At 43.4% G+C, this 27,335-nt stretch overlaps 1 protein-coding gene across 6 annotated transcripts in view; it reads left to right on the top strand.

Annotated features, from left to right (window-relative positions):
• EPC1 (enhancer of polycomb homolog 1) overlaps positions 1–27,093 on the top strand; it is a 218,719-nt gene extending 191,626 nt beyond the window's left edge. For all 6 annotated transcript variants that reach the window (XM_069729661.1, XM_069729663.1, XM_069729664.1 and 3 more), the window contains 4 exons: positions 20,045–20,160; positions 21,208–21,349; positions 21,433–21,805; positions 25,435–27,093. In XM_069729661.1, coding sequence (XP_069585762.1) covers positions 20,045–20,160; positions 21,208–21,349; positions 21,433–21,805; positions 25,435–25,507 — 704 coding nt within the window. In that variant the 3' untranslated portion in view covers positions 25,508–27,093. The remainder of the gene's footprint in view (positions 1–20,044; positions 20,161–21,207; positions 21,350–21,432; positions 21,806–25,434) is intronic.
• Positions 27,094–27,335: the final 242 nt, after the last annotated feature.

The raw sequence follows: 27,335 nt of genomic DNA, 5'->3' as shown, positions 1-27,335 counted from the left end.
CTGCGGGTTCTCCTGCAGCGGATTTGATAAATCTGCAGGGCAAAACCGCTGTGGTTATCCCTGCAGATTTATCACGGTTTGTCTTGATGTTTCCGCTGCGGGTTTTACTCCTGCACTTGTTTTACTATTGATGCTGCATATGCAGCATCAATAGTAATGTTTAAAAAAAAAAAAAAATGGTTATACTCACCCTCTGACGTCCTGATCTCCTCGGCGCTGCACGCGGCGGTCTGGTTCCAAAGATGCTATGCGAGAAGGACCTTCGTGACGTCACGGTCATGTGACCGCGACGTCATCGCAGGCCCTGCTCGCATAGCAACCCTGAGACCGGACGGCCGCGTGCAGCGCGAAGAGGTGAGTATATCATTATTTTTTATTTTAATGCTTTCTTTTTTTTTTACCACAAATATGGTTCCCAGGGCCTGGAGGAGCATCAAAATCGCCGTGATTCACGTGGGTGAATAAAAATAAATGTCCATTACTCTACAGCATGTAAACAAAAAAAAAAAGCCCAATGACTGTGCAGGTGATCGGCAAGGGAAAATGGATTGCTGTGATATGAAAGTAATGGGCTGTGGATAAGAAAGTGTCATTAATGGTCTCATCATGGAAGTGGCAGTGAACACATTGTTACCCGTGGCATTGGCAGAATACAGTCTTATAAAGCAGCAGCTCTGTTCTGTTGGCTGCATTACAAAGCTTCTGCTCATGATTGCACTTCCAGTAAATGATAAAAAATGGCAACTTTGATACTGCCATATGTGCGTTAAAGTTTCAGACTGCATTTTTGGAATTGCCTGATTTGTATTATGTTGGTGTGCAAAAGCTGGCTTTGCATTGGGAGTTTGTCTGATAAGCCTGAAGAACATAAGTTACCAAAATACCTGGGGGAGGGGGACATCAGGGTGAAATTCTGCAATAGTGCTCGAAAGGTGTCAACTAAAAGGTTGCCTGGGATTTAGCCATAATTTTTGTTAAATCCCTGCTTCCCACCCCTCAGAACCAGTGATTTTCTGGCCCCTGATTTTTCTCTACTTTGCTGCTGCATTGTCATTTTATACATCATACTGGTCTCTGCAGCCAGTCACTGGTGTCGGCTGTAATGCTAGCTGGAGTCTTTATGAAGGAAAAAAAAGTCTTTACCAGTGAACTCTCCAATATAGTTTTACTTTATAGGAAGGATTTGCCAGACTGTAGATGTCGAGTGTTGTGTATCATAATCTGCTGCATGTGCCATAGATACAGACCCGTAAGTGAAGCCGTTGCCTTAGTCATTAAACAAGCCTTAGTTCACAATTGGATTGTTGTTTATTTTCCAATAAACCACCTTATGATCCTAAAGATGTGACTGCTAGCATACTACTGCTTTGTGTGTAGATACATTTTCTGGAGATTGTTGCTGGGCCCATTGAATAGATTTCAGCACACATTACCACGTGCCACTGTCTTGGCTGGTAAACGTACTGAGATTGGTAGTAGATTTCTGGCTGCTCAAACAAAGAGGGGTTTGCATTGGCTCTAGTTAAGGCCCCTTCACACTTAGCGACGCTGCAGCGATACCGACAACGATCCGGATCGCTGCAGCGTCGCTGTTTGGTCGCTGGAGAGCTGTCACACAGACCGCTCTCCAGCGACCAACAATGCCGGTAACCAGGGTAAACATCGGGTAACTAAGCGCAGGGCCGCGCTTAGTAACCCGATGTTTACCCTGGTTACCATGCTAAAAGTAATAAAAAACAAACACTAGATACTTACCTACAGCCGTCTGTCCTCCAGCGCTGCGCTCTGCTTCTCTGCACTCCTCCTGTACTGGCTGTGAGCCGGAAAGCAGAGCGGTGACGTCACCGCTCTGCTTTCCGGCTCACAGCCAGTACAGGAGGAGTGCAGAGCACAGCGCTGGAGGACAGACGGCTGTAGGTAAGTATCTAGTGTTTGTTTTTTTTTTTTTTACTTTTAGCATGGTAACCAGGGTAAACATCGGGTTACTAAGCGCGGCCCTGCGCTTAGTTACCCGATGTTTACCCTGGTTACCAGTGAAGACATCGCTGGATCGGTGTCACACACGCCGATCCAGCGATGTCTTCAGGGAGTCCAGCGACGAAATAAAGTTCTGGACTTTATTCAGCGACCAACGATCTCCCAGCAGGGGCCTGATCGTTGGTCGCTGTCACACATAACGATTTCATTAACGATATCGTTGCTACGTCACAAATAGCAACGATATCGTTAACAATATCGTTATGTGTGAAGGTACCTTTACAGTACCAGTTTCATGTGGCTGTGATCGGCCACAAGGAAAAGCATCAGAAGCTACTTGTTTGGAAGTTTGACATAACAGAAACTAATGAAGCAGTCATAACAGCTGGAGTGCCGGTCATAACACTACTCGTCTTGCTACTTCTAAAAAGCATCACAAGATCAGTCCTAACACTCACTCTCTTCTGTTATCTTCTTCAACCATTCTCTACATTGGAATACCTGCAGCAACATAAACACATGTTCACATTGGCTGTTAAACAGACAAAACCCACAAGAAACAAAATGATCATAAACGCTGCTGTAGTTACCGTATATACTCGAGTATAAGCCGACCCCCTTAATTTTGTCACAAAAAACTGGGAAACCTTAATGACTTGAGTATAAGCCTAGGGTGGAAAATTCAGCAGCTACTGGTAAATTTTAAAAAATAATTAATTTTACTTTTATTGGTATCTATTTTTGAATATCCATATTGAATCGGGAGCCCCATATAATGCTCCATACAGTTTATGATGGGCCCCATAAGATGCTCCAGATTAAAATATGCCCCATATAATGCTGCACAAATGTTGATTATGGCCTCATAAGATGCTCCATAGACACATTTGCCCCATATAGTGCTGCACAAATGCTGATTATGGCCCCATAAGATGCTCCATAGACACATTTGCCCCTTATAATGCTCCACAAATGCTGATTATGGCCCCACTAGATGGTGGCCCGATTCTAACGCATCGGGTATTCTAGAATATGTATGTATGTATGTATGTATGTATGTGTATAGCAGCCACATAGTATATAGCACAGGCCACGTAGTATATAGGAGCAATGTAGTATATAGCAGACAAATACGATGTGGCCTGTGCTATATACTGTGTGGCTGCTATATACAAACGTACATACATATTGTAGAATACCCGATGCGTTAATACAGGCCACGCAATATATAACAGTAGCCACGCAGTATATAACACAGCCCAAACAGTATATAACACAGCCCAAACAGTATATAACACAGGCCACGTAATATATAGCACAGCACACGCAGTATAGAACACTGGCCAGGTAGTATATAGTAGCCACGCGGTATATTACACAGCCCACGTAGTATATAACACTGGCCACGTAATATATAGCACAGCCCACGCAGTACATAACACAGCCCACATAGCATCTAACACTGGCCAGGTAGTATATAGCAGCCACAAGGGATATTACACAGCCCATGTAGTATATAGCAGTGTGGGCACCATTTCCCTGTTAAAAAATAAATAAATAATTAAAATAAAAAATAGTGTTATACTCACCTGCCGGGATCCAATCCAGCAAAGCGCAGGCGATGAGCGCGCGGCTGCCGCCATCTTCCGTTCCCAGGATGCATTGTGAAATTACTCAGATGACTTAGCGGTCTTGCGAGACCGCGAAGTCTTCTGGGTAATTTCGCAATGCATCTCTGGGAATGGAAGATGGCGGAGGCCGCGCGCGGCTCGGCGGACTACGGAGGGTGAGTATAGCAGGTTTTTTGTTTTATTATTTTTAACATTACATCTTTTTACTTTTGATGCTGCATAGGCAGCAACAATAGTAAAAAGTTGGGGACACACAGGGTTAATAGCAGCGGTAACGGAGTGCGTTACCCGCGGCATAACGCGGTCCGTGACCGCTGGCATTAACCCTGTGTGAGCGGTGACTGGGAGGGGAGTATGCGGGCACCTGACTGCAGGGGAGTAGGGAGGGACTAATCGGACTGTGCCCGTCGCTGATTGGTCGCGGCAGCCATGACAGGCAGCTGGCGAGACCAATCAGCGACGCGGGATTTCCGTTACGGAAGTTGCAGACAGAAAGACGGAAGTACCCCTTAGACAATTATATATATGTATAGATAAGATGCTTCATAGAGATATTTGCCCCATATAATGCTGCACATGGCCCCATACAGATATTTGCCCCATTATAATGCTGTACGTGGCCCAAAACAGATATTTGCCCCATATAATGCTGCACATGGCCCATAGAGATATTTGCCCAATATAATGCTGCACATGGCCCCATACAGATATTTGCCCCATATACTGTTGCACATGGCTTCATACAGATATTTGCCCCATATAATGCTGCACATCGCCCCATAAGATGGTCCATACAGACATTTGCCCCGTATGCTGTTGCTGCGATTTAAAAAAAAAAAAAAAAAATACTCACCTCTCAGGCCCCCGGCACTTGCTATATTCACCTGCTCCGCAATCCACCGTTGGCGCCGCTGTGTCTTCCCCGTCCTCTGCACTGACGTTCAGGCAGAGGGCGGCGCGCACAGTAATCGCGTCACCGCGCCTCTGCCCTGAGCGTCACTGCAGAGGAGGGGGAAGACACAGCGGCGGCCGTCGGTGGAATACGGAACAGGTGAATATTGCGCACTGCGTTATGCTCACCGTATCCTGGCGCGGTGTCCCTGGTTCTCCAGCGCCGGCACCTTCTTGCGGCGTTGAGCGGTCACATGGTACCGCTCATTACAGTAATGAATATGCGGCTCCACCCCTATGGAAGTGGAGTGGGGTCCATATTCATTACTGTAATGAGCGGTACCATGTGACCGCTCACTACAGGAAGAAGCTGCCGGCACCCGGAGAACCAGGGACCGCGCCAGGAGCAGGTGAGTATTATTACACAGCTGCCACTCCCCCTCCCCTGCCGACCCCTGGGTATGACTCGAGTATAAGCCGAGGGGGGCAAGTTCAGCCTAAAAAAATGGGCTGAAATTCTCGGCTTATACTAGAGTATATGCAGTAAGTTAAAAAAAAAAAAAAAAAAAAGCTAAAGTGCATTTAAATAACATTGGGCGCTTAGTAAACAATATTTTAGATTTAAAATAAGCATAAAATGCCATCCCACCATCGGCAAGATGACTCTGTTCAGGATGGTCCTACACTGTCTAATAACAAACCTACAGTCCTTTGTCTGCCCTTACCAAGGTGGGATGGCTTTTATGCTTTTTTTTTTATAAAAAAAAAAAACGTATACCCTATCAGCAGAATTTTGCTAAGTAAACTACAGGCATTGTCATTTGCCGCTGTTATACTGATTATAATGATACCGGAGGTGAAGAAATCCATCTTGTGTAATCAGTGTTAGGCTGCGGTCACACTAGCAGTAGTTGGTCAGTATTTTACATCAGTATTTGTAAGCCAAAACCAGGAGTGGAACAATTAGAGGAAAAGTATAATAGAAACATATTCACCACTTCTGCATTTATCACCCTCTCCTGATTTTGGCTTACAGATACTAATGTAAAATACTGACCAAATACTGCTAGTGTGACGGCAGCCTTAGAAGTTTTCATTTAATGAGATGCCCATACTTCGTGGCGGGACTGTAGGCAGAGTCTTTTGTTAGAGAAACCAAGAAGAGACAAAGGAAATGCCTGCCCACAGTCCGTCCCGAAGCACAGAGATGTTCCTCATCATAGAGACAGACTGTGGTTCGGGGCGGCCTGTGGACAGGTCTTGCCTTGGTTTTTCTGGCTTGGAGCAGGAAGGTAAGACTCTCCCTACAGTCCTGCCCTGGAGCACGAGTATCTCACTAACTGAAAACTTCTAACACTGATTGCACTAGAACCACAAGATGGATTTCTTCAAATCGGGTATCATTTTAATCAGTATAACTGCGCCAACCTGACAATGGCTGTAGTTTACTTGGCAAAATCCTGCCGACAGGTTCGCTTTAAATGCACTTTTGTTTTATTACTTATTTAGTTACAGCAGGACATGTGATCACTTTGTTTTTTGTTGGTTCATTCTCTACATTGGCAACAGGAATGTTTGAGCTTTGAGCTCCCCAACTAGTTTTATTCCCACAATAGTAATTTTTCCCCCATTCATTGGATAGGCGATATGTTATGAATCACTAGGGGTTCAACTGCTGGCACCACCAGTGGAGTGCAGCTCTGCAGAGCCCCATTTTGAATGGAGCGTAGCTACACATGCACCTCTGCTTCATTCATCAGCTATGGGACTGCCGGAGAAAGCAGAGTGCAGCGCTCTGTAAAGATCTATCCAGGAAATATGTGATGAAATGTTCACTTGCACGACTTCACTAAAAGTTGTATTGGTACAGGCGTGAGTCTCCTTTGAAAGGTGTGCAATAGATCTGTCATGTCCTACCTTACAAATGGTCATATTTCTGCACATTAGTGTTCTGTTTATATCAAAGTGGGCAACAGCAAAGCGGCCACATCGGTGTTTGTATGACTTTGACACGATTAGAAGATTAGATTGTTGTGTATCAAATGCTCTAAATACAAAGCATAGATTTCAGTTGATTAATTACAACATGCCTGAAAGACACACTTCAGTTTTTAGATTTTGCTACATTCACTTCACGCTAATTGGCAATAAATCACCATCCTTTGGGTAAGTTCACATTAGGTTTTCATTAGGTTTTTTTCAGCATTTTTTTTTCTGCTACTAAAACTGATCTCTTGGCAGGAAAAAAACTTTAGAAAAAAGCATGTTGTTTTTTTTCTGCGGCGGTTTTGGCAAGCTAGATAAAATTTAGTGTTGAAAAAAGTCCTATAGAAACAGGTTTTGGCACAGAAAAAGCAGGAAACCTGATAGTTTCGTTTTTTTTAAAGCAGTTTTTCACCAAGCATTCATTTTAATGGGTGAAAAAACTCTGAAAGAAGTGACATGCTCCATTGTGCAAAAAAACATGCAAAGTACAAAATCCGTATGGGGGAAAAAAAAAAAAGCTGTGTGCATGAGATTTCTGAACTCTTATAGACTTTGCTGGTACTGTAAAATGGCTAAAAATTTACGTAAAAAATGCCTAATGTGATCTTGGCCTTAAACACAGTTTTGTTAGTTGTCTGAACGGAATCTTGTCAAGTTGAATCCAATCTGTAGGGTAGGATGGTATGGAGAAGCTGAGCAGAATATCAGTTTGTTAGAAAAGATTCAGTATAACTTCTATTTTATTGAAATCCCATAGTGATTTGCAGCTATCTACTGGCACAGTCATACATAGAAGACTGTCAATCACTGAATAGGACCGCCCACTGGAATTTCAATAAATAAAATGTTTTACTGAAACTTTTCCATCTTTTTGATAATGCCATTAACCCCTTTCCAACCTTACACGTATAGTTATGTCTAAGGTTGGCTCCTCCTGTTTACTGCTGGCTCCAGCAATGAGCCCTCAACTTTTCCAGCACGTCAGCTGATTTCAGCTGACGTGCCCCAAACAGCCGCGGGTGGAATCGCGATCCACCCGCTGCTGTTAACATGTTAGATGCCTCTGTCAATCTCTGACAGCAGGCATTTAACATGCTCGCTCCCGAAGCGCGCAACTAATCCCACCCATCAGCGCTCGTGTCACATGACCGCGGGTTGTCGATGATTTGGAATGACAACGCGTGGTCTGCAGGAGACCCCTGTGGTTGTCATTGCCGGATACCTATGAGTGCCGCCCAGCAGTCGGCACTCACAGCAAGTAAGCATTTCTGCTACACATAACTGGCTGAATCCCTGTTCTGTGTAGCACAGACGATAGGATGATCATAGCTTCTAGTCTCCCATGCAGACTATTTAAATAAGTGTAAAGAAAAATATATATTTTTAAATATTTAAAAATAAAAAAATTTCAAATCTCCCCCACCCTACCTATTCGCCCCATTCAAAATAAAAGAATAATAAAAAATACACATATTTGGTATCGACGCGTTCAGAATCACCCTACCTATCAATGTATAAAAGAATTAATCCGATCGGTAGACGGCGTACTGAGAAAAAAAATTAAAATGCAATGGGCGATCAAAAGATCGTATGTACACCAAAATGTTATCAATAAAAATGTCAGCTCGGTGCGCAAAAAATGAGCCCATGCCCAGATCCCGAAAAATGGAGATGCTACAGGTCTCGGAAAATGGCACCTTTTTTTGTTTGTTTGTTTTGAGAAACTTTTGTTGTTTTTTTTTCACCACTTTAAATAAAAAAAGAACCTTTAAACATGTTTGGTATCTATGAACTGGTAATAACCTGGAGAATCAGTGGCAGGTCAGTTTTAGCATTTGATGAACATGGTAAAAAAATAAATAATTGTGGAATTGTACTTTTTTTTTTTGCAATTTCACAGCACTTTGAATTTTTTTTCCCGTTTTCCAGTACACTATATGGCAAAACCATTGGTGTTTGTTCAAAACTACAACTCGCCCCACAAAAAATAAGCCCTCACGTGGCCATATTGGCAGAAAAATAAAAAAGTTATGGCTCTGGGAAGAAGGGGAGCAAAAAAACTAAAACTCAAAAAGTGAAAAACCCAAGGTTGTGAAGGGGATAGATAGAACATCAATTCTCCTAGATACACTTGCATAGTTTTTGAAGTACCGTACCTTGGCAGAGAGGTTGTTCCAAATATCTTGGAGAACTAACCACAGATCTGCGGATGTTGGCTTGATGTCTCCCTATTGTTATTGTATGATCATTATCTACCTGTGTTTCTCGGCATTTAGGACACTATTCCTTTTTTTTTTTTTTTTTACTAAATCCCCAACTCATTTGCTGAAATACAGCCCAAGCTTGTAAGGACCCTCCATTGCCTGCACACACCAATATTGTGCCACTCTCCAACCTTTCGATGCACAAACTGCCTTCTGTTCCAGACAGATATTTCATTTTGACTCCTCTGTCCAGAGCGCATCTGCGGCCATTGTTTTGCACCCCAGTTCCTTTGGTGTTTTGAATAGTTGAGTCACTTTGCCTTGTATCCATCTTGAAAGTATGGGTTTTTGGTTGCCGCACTCCTCAGATGGATGTAGCTGTCCCACGGGCTGCTGCCAGTTCTGAGATGATGCCACTGCTGGATATCTTCCGATTTTCAAGGGAAGTAAGCATGATGTTTTTCATCTACTGCACTAATTTTCCTTGGCCAACCACTGCAATTACGGTCCTCAACACTGTGAAATTTATGTTGCATATCATCAAATAGCACCTGGGAGGTGTCTGACTCTAAATTTATTCTGTAGCAGGACGATGACCCCAAACTTACAGCTAATGTTATTAAGAACCTATTTTCAGCACAAAAAAATAGGAATCCTGGAAATCTGTCTCCCGCAGTACCCTGATCTCCCTTACAGATCCAGACAGTCAGGGTTTGTATGTTGTTAATGGTTTATATTTTTTTATCAATTAACACTTTTACATTTGAAGGCATTTTTAAATTGCATCTTTTTTTCCTCACCTGCCTGTTGTACATTTTGTTTTTATAGTGATTGTTGCAAAGATTCAAATACCTTGAACATTAGGCACCAAAAAGTTAAATTCGGTCTCTATTAACCCCTTCACGATATGCGCAGTACTTGTACTGGGCTAGCCATGTCCCTCCCTTTGATGTGGGCTCCAGCACTGAGCCCACATCTTTCCCGGCACATGTCGTCTGTTTTGAACAGCTGACATGCGCCCCTAACAGCTGTCGGTGGAATCGTGACCCACCCCGCAACTGTTAACTCGTTAATTACCGCTATCAATTTCTGACAGCGGCATTTCCGCCAGAAACGCGTCACTAATCACGCCCATTGGCACCCGTGTAACATGACCGCGGGTCGGCATGACAACCCGGGGTCTGCAGGAGAGACCCCTGTGGTTTGTCATTGGCAGATTGCTATGAGCGTTGCCCAGCGGTCGGCCCTTATAGCAAGTGAGCATTTCTGCTACACACACGCAATCTGATCGCCTGTGTGTAATAGAGGCAATCGGACAACTGCAGCTTCTAGTCTCCCATGGAGACTATTGAAGCGTGCAGAAAGTTTAAAAAAAAAAAGTTTTTAAAAATATTACAAAAAATAAAAGTTCAAGTCACCCCCCCCCCCATTCGCTCCAATCAAAATAAAACAATAAAAAAAATTTTTGCATCGCTGCGTTCAGAATCGCACAAGCTATAACAAGAATTAATCAGCGTAGCAAGAAAAAAAAAGCCAGAAAAGCGTTTTGTTTTTTTTGTCGCTGCAACATTGCATTAAAATGCAATAAAGGGCGATCAAAAGATCGTATCCATACCAAAATGGTATTAAAAAATGTCCGCTCAGCATGCAAAAAATGGAGATGCTACTGGTCTCGGAAAATGAAGCAATTTTTTTTTTCTTTTTTTACTCTGAAATTTCTTAAATAAAAAAAAAAACAAGCTATACATGTTTGGTATCTACAAACTCGTAATGACCTGGAAAATCATAATGGTAGGACAGTTTTAGCATTTGGTGAACATGGTAAAAAAAAAAAATCCAAAAAACAGTTGAGGAATTGCACTTTTTTTTTTTTTAAATTTCACCGCACTTGGAATTTTTTTCCTGTTTTTCCCGTTTTCGAGTACACTATATGGTAAAACCAATGGTGTTGTTCAAAAGGGGATCAAAAAATGGAAAAGGGCCTCGGGGGTGAATGTGTTAATGGGCTGTATTGTGTTGTACATGGAATTCAATGATGAGTAAGGCTATGTGCACATGATGCGGATTTGCTGCGGATCCGCATCGGATTTTTCTGCGCAGAACGCTGCAGATCCGCACTGTGATGTACAGTACAATGTAAATCAATGGGATAAAAGCAAAGCTGTGCGGAAAAATCAGTGCGGAATTTCTGCGGATTTCAAAGAAGTGCATGTCACTTCTTTTGTGCGGATCTGCAGTGTTTCTGCACCCCTCCATGATAAAAATCCGCAGTGGCAAAAACCGCACAAAATCCACATCAATTCCACACAAAATCCGCATAAAAACTGCGGCAAATCGTCAGCTGCGGATTCTGCCAGGAGATGCGGATTTTGTGCAGAAAATTCTGCACCTCTTCCTACGTGTGCACATCGCCTAAGCCCCACCCAAAGGGCAGCTGATGGCAGCTAGAATTATCATTTACCTTAATGGTAATGCAAACAAAACTCACAAAACAGAGCTCCAGCTGAATATAAAAATGACACTCTCATGGTCCTAAGAACCCATGTTGCTATATAGTACAAAAATTTGAAGGTTTTTTTTTTTTTGCGTTGATACATTTTTCTCTTAAAGGGAACCTGTCACCTCGAAAATCGCGGGTGAGGTAAGCCCCCGATGTTACCTGAAAGAGGAGAAAGAGACGTTAGATTATACTCACCCAGGGGCGGTCCGCTGCTGGTCAGGTCGGATGGGTGTCTCTTGTCCGCTGCGGCGCCTCCCATCTTCATTCCAAGACGTCCTCTTCTGATCTTCAGCCACGGCTCCGGCGCAGGCGTACTTTGTCTGCCCTGTTGAGGGCAGAACAAAGTACTGCAGTGCGCAGGCGCCGGAAAGGTCAGAGAGGCACGGCGCCTGCGCACTGCAGTACTTTGCTCTGCCCTCAATAGGGCAGACAAAGTATGCCTGCGCCGGAGCCGTGGCTGAAGATCAGAAGAGGACGTCTTGGAATGAAGATGGGAGGCGCCGCAGCAGACCAGAGACACCCATCCGACCGGACCAGCAGCGGGACCGCCCCTGGGTGAGTATAATATAACGTCTTTTTTTCTCCTCTTTCAGGTAACATCGGGGGCTTATCTACAGCATTACAGAATGCTGTAGATAAGCCCCTGATGCCGGTGGGCTTACCTCACCCGCGATTTTCGGGGTGACAGGTTCCATTTAACATTTTGCAAACTGTAAATCATTAAGGTTCTGAACAAATACCATAAAATAGTCTAAATTACAAATTGATTTTTTCATATCTAAATGAAAAATAAAGGCCCCATGTTCATTTTGAAGCTATCTACACTAAGTGCTGCCTTTTTTTTTTCCTTTCGCTTCTTAAATGCAAAATGTAAATATTTCTTTCCTTGTGCTAGATTGCTGCTGTTGTTTTTGACATGGTTGTAGACCTCATCATCTCCTATGATGCCAATTCTTAGAGTAGCCAAGTGTTGAAGGGGTTTTCTGAGATTTTAATATATATTCACTTGAATAGGACAACGTTTTATTACAGAGCACAGCTACAACTATGAGTGGAGATTCAGGGTTAGTGCACACTAGGTGTTTTTTCTGCAGCAAAACCTGATCTCTTGGCAGGAAAGAAGCTGCAGAAAAAAAAACATGTTATTCTTGGGGTTTTTTATGCCTTTTTTGCAGCTGTTTTGGCATGCTCGATTTCTGTTGTGTATGCTGATAAAGTGTAGTGTTTGGGGAAAAAAAAATTCCTATACCGTAGAATCAGGTTTTGGCACACACAAAAAACGCAGCAAAACATGATACCTGCGTTTTTGGTGCTTTTATTTCACCACTCATTTAAGTCAATGGGTGAAAAATGCTGAGAGAAATGACAACAATGTGTATAGAGGGGAGAGAACTCCGAGCCGAGTCTGGGGTGTTCTTTTCGTCCCTGTATGCCACCTCCTGCTTATGATTGCTCAACCTTATACAAGGGAATAAGTACATGCCCCAAAGACAAATCTCTGCTAACACCCTGTAGAATTATAGATGGCAACCTAAACTTTACAGGCCAATATCTTCAACAGAAAAGAGAATTTAAAGAAAAAAATCTGTTTTCCTTAACTTTGCAGCCTCTATTCCATGATGTGCCAAGTGTGTCCTTGTCATGTATGATGTTTTGATGGCTGCATTCCAAACATGAGATACTGTAAGATGGTTATTTTGCAGAACTGCAACTATTCAGTGTCAAAAAAAGGGTCATAGAATGTAACTTGATAGAATGGGAAATAGAAAAAATGCTTGACTTGGTTTTATATTATTACTATTTAAATTTACGGTCTAAAGATGGCCAATGTGTGAATTAACCCCTTTAAACTTTGTCACCGGAGATGTCGCCACTTATTTTGTCACGATTTGTTCTGCAGTGTCGTGTAAGCTCTGTTCACATCTGCATTAAGTTTTATGGTCTACAGCGTGTTTTTTTTTTTTTTTACATATTCCATTCTTTTTATTATGAAGATAATCATTTAGCCTCCACTGCTATTAGCGTTAACGCAGCAATTTAGACAATAGGAACCAAGACTAGAGATGTTCATTGACTTCTATAGGAAAATGTTATGGGCATGCTCCGTGCAGTGAAGGGGGTGAGCTCTGACCAGCACCTATTGTGAGTAGTGGATCCTGCGTCACCTATATCGATATATAGATAACGCCTTGCATTGTAATAATCCCCGTGATCTATTATGAGGCTCAGTATTGGGATATATTTTTATTTAAAAGCTCCCAAAATTCTTCAATATGTGTAATGTATCCAATTATAAAAACAATAGGTTTCTCTGATGATGTATTCCATATAAAGCTGAACTTAGGCATTTTGATTGTCATCAGATTCAGTGTAAGGCTGTATTCACAATTTGCGTTTTTGCAGCATTTTTTTTCTGCTAATTTAAAGCGGTGTTTAAAGCTGCTTACAAAAAGCGGGTTTTGCTTAGTTTTTCAGCATTTTTTTTTTTTTGTTTACTGTGTTTTTATCAGAGTACATTTGTTTCTTATGCATGCTGATAAAGTTTAGTGCATTAAACAAAAATATGATTTAACTTCATCAGGTTCTGGCCCCCAAAACGCAGCAAATCTGATATACCTGCATTTTTTTTGCACTATCCATTGCTTCCAATGGATTTAAAACGCTGCAGAAACGCTAAAAGAAGTGACATGCTGCATTCGGCAAAAACAAAGTTGTGAAGCATTGCTGAAAATGTGCATAAAAAAGCTGCAACAACGCAACATGTGAACGTAGCCTAATAGTGAAACTTGGATTCAGTATTTTTGGCTAGTCATTCTTGTGTTTAGACGAATTTCATAGGTGTGTTGATTTTGAGATGAGCGGTGTGATCCACATACTGTAAGGGTAAGTTCACACAGGGCGTTTTTGCTGCCTTTTTTATGCTAATTTTCAGCTGCTTTTTACAATACCAGCAAAGCCTATGAGATTTCAGAAATCTCATGCACACACATTAGTTTTTTGTTTGATCAGTATATGTGCCTTGCTGTGTTTTTTGGACATAGAGCATTCACTACTTTCAGCGTTTTTGCTGCTTTTTTTTTACCCATTGACTTGAATGGGTGTTGGAGAAAAAAAACGCCGCAAAAACTCAGGTATAATTATTTGCTGCGTTTTTGCTGCTGAAAATCCAAGGACATTAGCATGTACAAAAAGAAAAAAAGTATCAAAACCGCACCAAAAAGCACACCTAAACCTGCGTTTTTGAAGCAGCTTTCCTGCCAAGAAGATCAGGTTTTGCTACAGAAAAAAAAAACAGCAAAAACGCCCTGTGTGAACTTACCCTTACTAGCCGTACAATTGTTTATAATCACATGAGCAGAGGAGATTCTTAGTAGGGATTCCTGTGTAACTGCAGCCAACAGAAAATGATTCTTATACAACAATATATTATAACTAGCTATTGAACCCGTTCTACGCCCGGGTGGCGAGCATTTATATTGGTACTAGATTGTGGCCCGATTCTAACGCATCGGGTATTCTAGAATATGCATATCCCCGTAGTATATGGACAATGATGATTCCAGAATTCGCGGCAGACTGTGTCCGTCGCTGATTGGTCGAGGCACCCTTTATGACATCATCGTCGCCATGGCAACCATTATGACATCATCGTCGCTGTGCCCGTTGCTGATTGGTCGAGGCCTGGCGGCCTCGACCAATCAGAGACGCGGGATGTCTACGTCCTTTACGACATCATCGTCGCTGTGCCCGTCGCTGATTGGTCGAGGCATGCCGGCCTCGACCAATCAGACGCGGGATTTCTACGTCGATACTGTGCCCGTCGCTGATTAGTCGAGGCCTGGCGGCCTCGACCAATCGGGGACGCGGGATTTCCAGGACAGACAGACAGAAAGACAGACAGACACAGACGGAAAAACCCTTAGACGATTATATATATATATATATAGATGGTCTCCATCCTGTCATGTGCTGCTCCATCCTGCGCCCCCATCCTGTCATGTGCTGCTCCCATCCTGCGCCCCATTCTGACATGTGCTGCACCCATCCTGCGCCTCCATTCTGACATGTGCTACACCCATCCTGCGCCTCCATTCTGACATGTGCTGCACCCATCCTGCGCCCCCATCCTGTCATGTGCTGCTCCCATCCTGCGCCCCATTCTGACATTTGCTGCACCCATCCTACGCCTCCATTCTGACATTTGCTGCACCCATCCTGCGCCTCCATTCTGACATGTGCTACACCCATCCTGCGCCTCCATTCTGACATGTGCTGCACCCATCCTGCGCCTCCATTCTGACATTTGCTGCACCCATCCTGCGCCTCCATTCTGACATGTGCTACACCCATCCTGCGCCTCCATTCTGACATGTGCTGCTCCCATCCTGCGCCCCCGTTCTGTCATGTGCTGCTCCCATCCTGCGCCCCCGTTCTGTCATGTGCTGCTACCATCCTGCACCCCCGTTCTGTCATGTGCTGCTCCCATCCTGCGCCACCATTCTTTAATTTGCTGCTCCCATCCATATGCCCCATACGCTGCTCCATAAAGGTTGATGGCCCCCATAAGATGCTCCATAGTATATGCCCCGTACACTGCTCCATAAAGGTTTATGGCCCCCATAAGATGCTCCATAGTATATGCCCTCGTACACTGCTCCATTATGGTTGATGGCCCCATAAGATGCTCCATAGTGTATGCCCCGTACGCTGTTCCATAAAGGTTTATGGCCCCCATAAGATGCTCCACGGTATATGCCTCCGTACACTGCTCCATTATGGTTTATGGCCCCCATAAGATGCTCCATGGTATATGCCCCCGTACACTGCTCCATTATGGTTTATGGCCCCCATAAGATGCTCCATGGTATATGCCCCCGTACACTGCTCCATTATGGTTTATGGCCCCCATAAGATGCTCCATGGTATATGCCCCCGTACACTGCTCCATTATGGTTTATGGCCCCCATAAGATGCTCCATGGTATATGCTCCCGTACACTGCTCCATTATGGTTTATGGCCCCCATAAGATGCTCCATGGTATATGCCCCCGTACACTGCTCCATAAAGGTTTATGGCCCCCATAAGATGCTCCATGGTATATGCCCCCCGTACACTGCTCCATTATGGTTTATGGCCCCCATAAGATGCTCCATGGTATATGCCCTCGTACACTGCTCCATTATGGTTTATGGCCCCCATAAGATGCTCCATGGTATATGCCCCCGTACACTGCTCCATTATGGTTTATGGCCCCCATAAGATGCTCCATGGTATATGCCCCCGTACACTGCTCCATTATGGTTTATGGCCCAATAAGATGCTCCATAGTATATGCCCCGTATGCTGCTGCAATATATATATAAAAAAAACCATACTCGCCTATCGTCGCTGGGCGCCGAGTGCTGGGGGGGCCTGAGCAAGCGGGGACACCGGCGCGCTGTGGGGGTCAGGTGCCGGTATCGCCGCTAGCTCAGGCCCCCGACACTTGCTATATTCACCTGGCCCCGTTCCACCGCTGCGCGCCGCCATCTTCCGGCTCCTCTGGCTGTGACTGGTCAGTCAGAGGGCGGTACGCATTAAGCGCGTCATCACGATCTCTGAACTGAACGTCACAGGCAGAGGACCGGGAGACGGAGCCGCACGCAGCGCTGGAACGGGGCCAGGTGAATATAGCCGATACTTACCCTCCTGGCGGTCCCTGCCTCTCCGTTGGAGATCGCGGTGTGCGTTCAGTGTTTACGCATACCGCGATCTCCTGGGCTGCTTCACTCTGTGGGGTCCAGACTGCGCCGGCGCTTGTGCAGTCTATAAAGGCTTCGGACAGAGTAACGCTCCCAGCGTTATATTATAGATAGTCTTTTGTTACGTGGGCTGTGCAATATACTACATGGGCTGTGCAATATACTACATGGACATGCATATTCTAGAATACCCGATGCGTTAGAATCGGGCCACCATCTAGTCTATCTATCTATCGATCTATCTATCTATCTATCTATCTCTATATATATATATATATATATATATATATATATATATATATATATATATATATATATATATATAAATTGCCTAATGGTTTTTCCGTCTGTCTGTCCTGGAAATCCCGCGTCTCTGATTGGTCGAGGCCACCAGGCCTCGACCAATCAGAGACGGGCACAGCATGGCGATGATGATGTCATAAAGGTTGCCTCGACCAATCAGCGGCGGGCATAGTATCGACGTAGAAATCCCGCGTCTCTGGTCGAGGCCTGGCGGCCTCGACCAATCAATCAGCGACGGGCACAGCGACGATGATGTCATAAAGGACGTAGACATCCCGCGTCTGATTGAATCAGCGACGGGCACAGTATCGACGTAGATGTCATAATGGTTGCCATGGCGACGATGATGTCATAAAGGTTGCCTCGACCAATCAGCGACGGGCACAGTCTGTCGCGAATTCTGCAATCATCATTGTCCATATACTACGGGGACATGCATATTCTAGAATACCCGATGCGTTAGAATCGGGCCACAATCTAGTGTATTATAATAGTCTTTTTATTCTCCATTAAACCATTTTAGTGAAAGCCTAAAATACATTTACATTAGAAGTTACTTTAGTTTTAGCAATGTAACCATATTATTTTCATTTAATTCAAACAGGAAGTCCGATACCTAAAATGGCCTTTTATAAATATTTATTTTTACACCTTAACAGGTTTTGTAGTTTTCTTCTTTATAAAATTCTCTACATTTCTTCCTATAAAGTCAATTCCTAAATGTGTGTGTGTTTTGTTTTGTTTTTTTCACTTTACTTCCTATGATGATTTGTTTGAGAGGAGTCTGAGGGTATATTTCCACGTGGCGTATTCCGAGCGCTTTGGACACAGCGGACACCCTCCCCGCTCAAAGCGCTGCCGGCTTTTGTACGCACAGTGATTCCGCATTATGTGGTATCACCGCATCCTATACATAGAACGGTGCTATTTATCTTGCTGGAGACTGAGCGTCTCCACAAGATAAATGGACATGCTGCGGTCTATAAAGACGCGCCATATGTGCGTATACGCAGGTTTGCCACCTGCGTCTTTGTACGCATAGTGGATATGGGATTTCATAAAATCCCGTCCACTATGCTGTAACATCTGGATGCTGCGGCTGTATGCAGCGTCCAATCCACAGCAAATACGCCACGTGGAAACATACCCCAATGAGCTGCCACAGCAGGCTGGGGCTGCACTCACTTCTTTGCAGCATTTATCTCCCCTCCTGGAACAGGACGTCATCAGGTGGTAGTGCTGCATTCACTAACAACTGGTTTTCATCCCCACCCTCTGAGGATCTCCTGATTCCATGGTGCTGATGGAAGCAGAGTGACCAATTGGCCTTCACTCTACTGATATCCCACCTGCTGCTGCTTACTGTGAAACGAGACATCATTAGTGGGTGTTGATAGAAGCAGGGTGAGTGACAGCAGTGCAACTCCTTGTTGATGATCCGTTTGAGTAGCTACTTATCTTCCTTATGAAAAAAAGCACTGTTCATTTGTTGAATCAGAGTAGCACCAAACTAATGATAATATATCTTCTGCATAGATGTCACTGCCCCCCTGTATATAAGCCCTGAAAGGTGATGGCCGTATCTCTTATCGGCCAAACCTGGTGACAGGTTCCCTTTAAATTCACTGGCTCTGACTCACTCATACATGCCTTATGAAAGTGATACATTTACTGTAGTAAAATGGTAACACTATGCTTTTAATCTCCATTATGATACAATAATCAAGCTATTTAGAGAGAACATAACATATATTTATTGGAATACAACAGTTCTGAGATGAGTGCAGGCATTCCTTCCCAGTGCCTTTTTCTTCTGATCTGTAGAGGAGGAGCTTCACTACTGAGCATGTACATAAAGTGCAGCACAGATTCATCTCCACTAAAAGCCGAGATCCTCAGATCAGGAACAGAACAGACATTTATAGGACATTTCATTACTTTCCCAAATTCTAAAGAAAAAATATTCAGCACGTCCTGCATTGTACTACTGTACCCAATTTATTATATATTCTAGGAGTCTGTCCAATTTATTCCGACTCCACAACTCCCACTACACAGCACTGAATGTGAAACCAGGTTTCAATGACTTCAGTAATCCAAGGGGGTAACATTTCTCCTTGCGGACACGCCAGAGTGAGGAGACTTTTAAGCCGCAATGCTCCTCTGGGAAATATGCAAATTCTCTTCGGAGAGGAAGAGGACTAGAACTTTAGTGCCACCTATAGGAAGTAGCAATCCTAAAAGTCAATATCGACTCCCTAACGAGCCTTGTCACATGACTTCGGATAAAAGCCAAAATCTCAATTTGCAGAGACTGTGTTCACAAACTCCCCAAAAAAACAATGGCGGCATATGCACCCACCTCCTCACAATTTTATCGCACTTTGGATTGTCCTGCCATATCCATGTTTCATTACATTCTATGGTAAAATAAATGATGACATTCAGAACTACAACTCAACCCATCAAAAACAAGCCCTTATAACCTCTGTCAGAAAAATAGAAGGGGGTATTTGTGTGGCCCCCACAGGATTTTTTGCTCACCTCTGCATGGGTTAAAACTTTGAAACCTTAAAGAAGCCGGAGCACTAATTACTGTCATCCTAATGGAAGATGCTGCCATAGAGCCATTGGTTCACTGCACAGGTAGGATAATCGAGTGGTGTCTGTCAGGAATTGTAGCATGGTCATGCTGAGCTCACAGTATTGTGGGACAAGGTCGTTAGGACAGCACTTCTGGCTCCGGTCGGAGCGCCGTCATTTCCTCTTGTGGTCAACACATTTATAATGTATACCACTTTTATTTTCAGCATTTACAGCCGAACAATACCAGCAACATCAACAACAACTGGCACTAATGCAGAAACAGCAAATTGCTCAAATCCATCAACAGCAAGCAAATAACTCATCCGCCAACACTTCACAGGTAATAATGGCGCTCTCAGTATGCTGAATGTGTTTGCTAGCCTGTAAAATCTGCGTGATGTGATGTTTCCAATCACTGACACAAGTACTCCAATCTAACGCAGAATTGCTGACCCTCTACATGGGCACACGCCACTCCTCCATCAGATTTACCAATCCCCTGGACGCCTAGATCATCCCATCCTTACCCTTCACCCGTACACAAAGCTTCTGTTCCATTGCTTTGCCTCATCTATCACTCCATGCAAAGTTGTGGTGTGGCACCTATATTGGGGGGGACACAAATGGTGCCGATTTACTTTCTTACTGAATCTTTATAGTGTTCAACATTTTTCTTTTTCCAGTGCAGAAAAATGTAAAATATCTGCAGATAACCCATCATTAACGGGATCGTGATAACCATATTCATTAAGCTCCACATGTTAATGTGTTATTGTTAACCCTTTCTAGAATTCTTGATCCAAATCTCCTGCATAAAAATTAGTGATGAGCGAATATACTCTTTACTCGAGATTTCCCGAGCACGCTCAGGTGTCCTCCGAGTATTTTTTTAGTGCTCGGAGTTTTACTTTTTATTGCTGCAGCTGAATGATTTACATCTGTTAGCCAGCATAAGTACATGTGGGGATTCCCTAACAACCAGGCAACCCCCACATGTACTTATGCCGGCTAACAGATGTAAATCATTCAGCTGCAGCAAGAAAAACTAAATCTCCGAGCACTAAAAAATAGTCCCCCTGAGCGTGCTCGAGTAACGAGTATATTCGCTCATCACTAATAAAGATGAATGCAAAAAGGTGGGCACTAAAATTTGACCTTGTGTGGTAAAATCGCAAATAAGTGAGCTGCTGCCTGCACGGACAATTTTCTGACTTTCCAAGAGCCATCAGCAGTGTTAGATCGTAATGTTTCGACAGCACTAAGCACAATACAAAGGCTCCTGTAATTCCCGGCATGTCTGCCCAGTTATGGTTTATTGATCAGTTTTCTCTTTCTGGAAATGTTCAGCCATTCAGATCCTAATCTATATATTTTTTTTTTTCTTTAGGGTTTTGTTTCAAAGACGTTAGACTCTGCCAGTGCTCAGTTTGCTGTTACAGCTTTGGTAACGTCTGAACAGCTGATGGCCATCAAGATGAAGGATGATGTTGTTCTTGGCATTGGAGTGAATGGCATTCTTCAAGCCTCAGGTATGCCATGATGCCCGAAGACTGAATGTGTTGAATGGCTTCCTAAATGACCCACTGCTGATGTGGTTTGTCTCTTTTTACAGGAGTATACAAGGGCTTACACCTCAGTAGTAATACGCCTGCAGCACTCGTACACACAAGTTCATCATCGACATCAACTGGTTCAGCCTTGCTACAGCCTTCCAATATAACACAGACTGCGAGTTCCCACAGCGCTCTGAGTCACCAAGTAACTGCTGCCAATTCTGCAACAACTCAGGTCCTGATTGGGAATAACATCCGATTAACTGTACCCTCGTCCGTTGCCACTGTAAACTCTCTACCCCTCAATGCACGCCATTTACCCAGGACTTTAAGTGCTGTTCCCCCATCTGCCTTAAAGCTCGCTGCAGCAGCGGCAGCTAATTGTCAGGTACCCAAGATTCCAGCAGCATCTTCTGTGGATGGAGTACCAAGGTAAGACCCCACTGACACCTCGCAGGAAATGATTAGCAGTGGTGTTGTATGTTACATATCCCAAGAGCTTTTGAGGAGAAGGCAATGGGTTCATGCTGTGTGTAGACCTTCTAGTAGTTATTTGCTGCCTCCACGAGTTCGCTCTTTCCCGCTCTCTTTCGTGCTCTTACACTCGGTAACACCGCTATTTTGAACTTTAAATATGTGATTTATAAATATGTTTGATCAAATCTCATTAAAGCCATCCCCTCCTTCAGAATGCAGCCTGCTATATAAAATCCCATATGGGTGCTACGAGGACTTTAAAAATGACCTTGTAGGAGGAGGGAGGGGGCAGACATATTCTAGCACCTGTTGTGGTGTTTTTTTGTTTTTGCTTTTTTTTTTGTTCACGCTTTAGATGGTTCCTGTAGGATACGTATTCCAATCTCTTCACAATGAAGAAGTGGGATGCTTTGGTAATATGACTGTGAGCCATCGTAAGCACAGACACTGACGTGAAATCCGTGAATTCTAGGTGCCGCGTTGAGAAATGTATACAAACGCCTAACTGCTTTCTCTTATCAATCATTTTATCTATTTGTCTGCTGACCTCTGGCTTATGTTTGTGATTATTAATTTTATAAGGCGCAAACATATTCTGTTTCGTTTCACACTTGTAGGATACTTAAGTAACTAGAATTTACAGAGCAACAAAATAATTGGCAGGTAAAAAAAAAAATACTAGTGAGGGCCCTGCTTGTAAGGGCGTTCATTCTAACAGAAATTAATAAGTTGCTGTGGCTTGCAAAAGTTTTTACCCCCTTGGCTTTTTACCCATTTAGTTACATTACAAGCTGTGTTAATTTTTGTAATCCAATTTGTGTGTGATGCATCAGCACTAAATAGTCTAAGTGAAGTGAGAAAAATATAGGCATAAATTTAATTTATGGGATCAAATAACTAGTGATGAGCGAATAGCGAATATACTCGTTACTTGAGATTTCCAGAGCACGCTCAGGTATCCTCCGAGTATTTATTTTTAGTGCTCGGAGATTTAGTTTTCATCACCTCAGCTGAATGATTTACAGCTACTGGCCAGCATAAGTACATGTGGGGATTCCCTAGCAACCAGGCAACCCCCACATGTACTCAGCCTGGCTAATAGCTGTAAATCATTCAGCTGAGGCGATGAAAACTAAATCTCCGAGCACTAAAAAATACTCGGAGGACCCGAGCGTGCTCTGGAAATCTCGAGTAACGAGTATACTCGCTCATCACTACAAATAATTAAAAATTGTATTGTGCATATGTATTAACATTCACCTCTTTCTGCAATGAAAGCTTTCAACATTTCTGGTGCAAGCAATTACCTTCATAAGTCCTATGCTTAGTGTCAGGACGTCCACCTGTGTGCAATCTAAGTGCACCATGGTCGGTCAGTATATGCACTTTACCTTTCCTGAAAGGCCTCAGAGGCTGCAACACCATTAACAAGAGGCACCACTAACCAAACACCATGAAGACCAAGGACATCTCCAGACAAGTCAGGGACAAAGTGGTTGTGAAGTACAAGTGAGGGTTGGGTTATTAAAAAAAAACAACAAAACATTAAAATATCACAATCTCTGATGATACCCGGAGGACCGCCCACCAAAACTCTCTTTCAGCCTGGGCAAGGGGGCATTATTCAGAGATGTAGCACAGAAACCAGAGGTAACCCTGAAGGAGCTGCAGAGTTCCCAAGTAGATACTGAATTATCTGTCCATACGACCACAATAAGCCGTACACTCCATTGAGGTGGCCTTTATGGTAGAGTGGGCAAATAAAAGCCTTTACTAATACAAAACTTTTGAGGCTCATTTTGAGTTTGCCCAAAGACGTGGGAGACTCCCCAAATGTATGGCGGATGGTGCTGTGGGCAGATGAGACCAAAATTCTACTTTTTGGCCATAAAGGTAAATGCTATGTTTGGGCCAAACCAACACTGCTCATCACCCCAAGAACAACATTCCCACAGTGAAACATGGTGGTAGCAGCATCATGCTGTGGGGATGTTTTTCGGCAACAGGGGCAGAGAAAATGGTCGAGGGGAAGATAGATGGTGAGAAATACAGGGATACTTGAGCAAAACCTGTTTGTCAGTGGTTTGAGACTGGGACGCAGGTTCACCTTCCAACAAGACAATGACCCAAAGTATTCTGCTAAAGCAACACTCGAGTGGTTTAAGGGGAAACGTGTAAATGTTGTGGTGTGGCCTAGTGATAGCTCAGACCTTAAAGGGAACCTGTCACCTGAATTTGGCAGGACCGGTTTGCGGTCATGTGGGCAGGGTTTTCGGGTGTTTGATTCACCCTTTCCTTACCCGCTGGCTGCATGCTGGCCGCAATATTGGGTTGAAGTTCATGCTGTGTTCTTCGATGTACACACCTGCGCAAGGCGCAAGATTGCGTTGCGCAGGCATGTACTTCGGAGGACACAGCATGAACTTCAACCCAATATTGCGGCCAGCATGCAGCCAGCGGGTAAGGAAAGGGTGAATCAAACACCCGAAAACCCTGCCCATATGACCGCAAACCGGTCCTGCCAAACTTAGGTGACAGGTTCCCTTTAATCCAATTGAGAATCTGAGGTCAGAGATGAAGATTGCTGTTCACCAGAGGAAACCAAAATCCGAAAAATTGTGGTTTGAAAGGGAAGGGGGAATACTTTTGCAAGCTACTGTAAAAATAAATCTGTAAATTGTGTATTACCGTATTTTTCAGAATATGTCACACTTTTTTCCCAAAAAATTCTTGGAGAAATGGTGGTTGTGTCTTATAATCTGAATTGCAACTGCAGTGGAGCGGGGTCCCAGGGTCGCTGCTGCAGGAAGCTTCTGGCAGAGGCAGGAGTCCGGTGATAGCTGTGAGCCCTAGGCTGGTACAATGAGGTGTTTGTGGGTGCTAGGGCTCCGCCAACATTTTGTGAAAGCTAGGAGCCCCGCAGTTTCTATACTCTTTGATGCAGTTGACTCTGGGGTAAATGGCTGCCGGAGGTGGCGCATGTGCAAATTGAGACCTCTGCAGTGAGATTTCATCTCCCTAGATCTCAATTGCGCATGCGTCGCCTCTGGCAGCCAGCACCTATCTAGAGATAGGATATTTTTAGCCATATTACAAAAGACACAGGAGGTCGGACACCTGCCCGCTGAGCTGCTGAAAAGAGCACAGCAGCCCTATAGGGAATGACGGGAGTGCAGGTCACAGAGACACCTCTGCTTGATTCTACAGGGAGAAACAAGGTTTCTTCTGAACTGTTGGACCCCCCCAATAATCAACAAGTCATCACCTATCACAACGCCTTCAGTCTCAGACATGGAGCAAGGGTAGTTCTAGATTGAGATTGGGTAGGAGATGCCAGGAGGTGCAGAACTGTGGGTGAGAAATGTTTGTATAGTGGGTCGGCAGTGACTGGCGCATGGTACCAGTTATGGTCGTACAATGAACTTACATTTTGTAATGTTGGAGCCATTTGCAGTCCTTTTGTAGTACTGCAGGGGTGATGCCACAGGAAGAAGCGGAGATAATTGCGCCTGGTTTTATTATTACGTGTATTATTTAGCTTTCTTATTTTACGTTTCATTAACGCCTTTTATTTTCTTTTACAGGGAAAACCATGAAACAGAAAAGCCAGCATTGAACAGTATAGCAGACAACACAGTAGCGATGGAAGTGACGTAGCTTTGGCAGGACTGGGACTGCAGCCTTGGGGACTGGTTTAGGTGCTATGCATCAGTAGCATTATGAATGCACGGGATGATGGGAAGCAGCACACTGCATTTCCACCGCAGCTGTGGGGACTCAACAGCAACGCACATCTCTCATGCTTTGATTTCTTTTCTTTTTTCGTACTGTTAATAGGAAAGAATAAACATCTGTAAATTATGAATACAGCAATTATCTGTACAGTACTGCATATTTGTAATACCCTTGTATATATGTTACTTGAATACAGAACTGTTCATTTGTGATGCTTTGCACTGGGGGGGGGGGGAAAAAAACAAAACGGGAAAAACAAATACTGCAACAAAGTAAGAGTGTGAGATTGTATAGAGATGGGAAGTGTCATCACATCATGTGCATGGTGCGGAACCTGCTGTTTTATCTATTTATTGTGCCGTGTTTACAGTTTTTTGTACACTGTACCTTCATTGGTTCCTGTGCTGTAGTAAATGTGTTAGGTAGCTGTGGACTCCTTGGTATTTTGTAAATGGTATAACATAACTTGGTTCCCCACCGGGTCCCTGAGTTCTCTGTATCATGTGAAGAAATGGTGACATACATACAGAATCTTAAGAAAAAGGCATAATATTTTTTTTTTTATTATTATTATTATTTTTTTAAATAACGGGGAATGTACTAATGGGAGCTCTTCCTGTTCTAAAATCAGAAGTGACAAGATAATAACGAAGTCTCTTGTATCTTCCCTTCCCCATTCACCTGTACGGCGTCACGTAAGGTGGTTTCTGGTACTTCAAGCACTAAGGTTTTGTTGCTGCTTTACAAACAACCCCACCTCCCCCTTTTCCGGACCCTCCTGCCCAATTTCTTCCTCCTCCTACACCAAAAAAAAGTGTTAAATCAAGTATGCAAATGGAGTCCATTCAACTGGAGTTTTTTTTTTTTTTTATGTTGTCTGCCCTTTTTTTTTTTTTTTTTTTTAAGAAAAAAAAATAGAAAAAAAAAACACTTTAAAAAATTGTATTTTTTTATTGTGTAATTGTAAAAGACTTCATTCTTTACTTGTTCTTAAGAAAACACAAGGACATAAGGGAGAAGAATGCAGTAATTGCTGTACGTGTATCATCATTCCAGTTTCTAGAACAGCCAGCTTTTTATTTTTCGGATATTTTCTCCAGAAGGCTGCAGGGCCAGAACCACAACTATCGGGTGCCTTCCTTTGGAAATATGCGCTCTCTTCTGTGAAGAGCATGGTACTTTACAGACTACTAACGCTTTGTCAGTACCCAAGTCTGAATGCCCAGTCCGGTGGCATAACATTATCCTTGAGGTTTTTTTAAATCCCACCTGGAAATACATTGTGAATGAATCCTCACAAAAAAAAAAAAACTAAATAAATAAACCCAGGGCATTACATGTTGACAAACGAAAATGTGTGGTGATGTTTCTTCTTTTTCTTTTCTGTGTTAATTTCCGCTCTAAAGTACATTGTCAATTTCAATTCAATGTTCTGCACTTGTTTCTTAAATGGAAGGAAAGAAAAGCTCCCACTAAATTAAGGAAATATTAAAATACATGAACTATTATCTGGCTCCTCGTGGTTCTAGATTCCAGCGTTGGTTTTCTTGTATTCGGACATTGAACGGATTTCGCCTTCCCGTGCTACATGAAGCTGCGTGTGAGTGTTTCCACTCGGGTATATGATTTATGGGAGGGGTGAAAATGAACCCATATTGGTCACATTCATCGTGCACACGACTGTAAAAATCGTCCCCATGTTATTCTATGGTGCCACGCACTTTTTTTTTTTTTCTCCTTGCTCTCAGCC

This window comes from Ranitomeya imitator, chromosome 6 (assembly GCF_032444005.1).
Source record: "Ranitomeya imitator isolate aRanImi1 chromosome 6, aRanImi1.pri, whole genome shotgun sequence".
NCBI lineage: Eukaryota > Metazoa > Chordata > Amphibia > Anura > Dendrobatidae > Ranitomeya > Ranitomeya imitator.
This window is presented reverse-complemented; position numbering and strand designations above follow the sequence as displayed.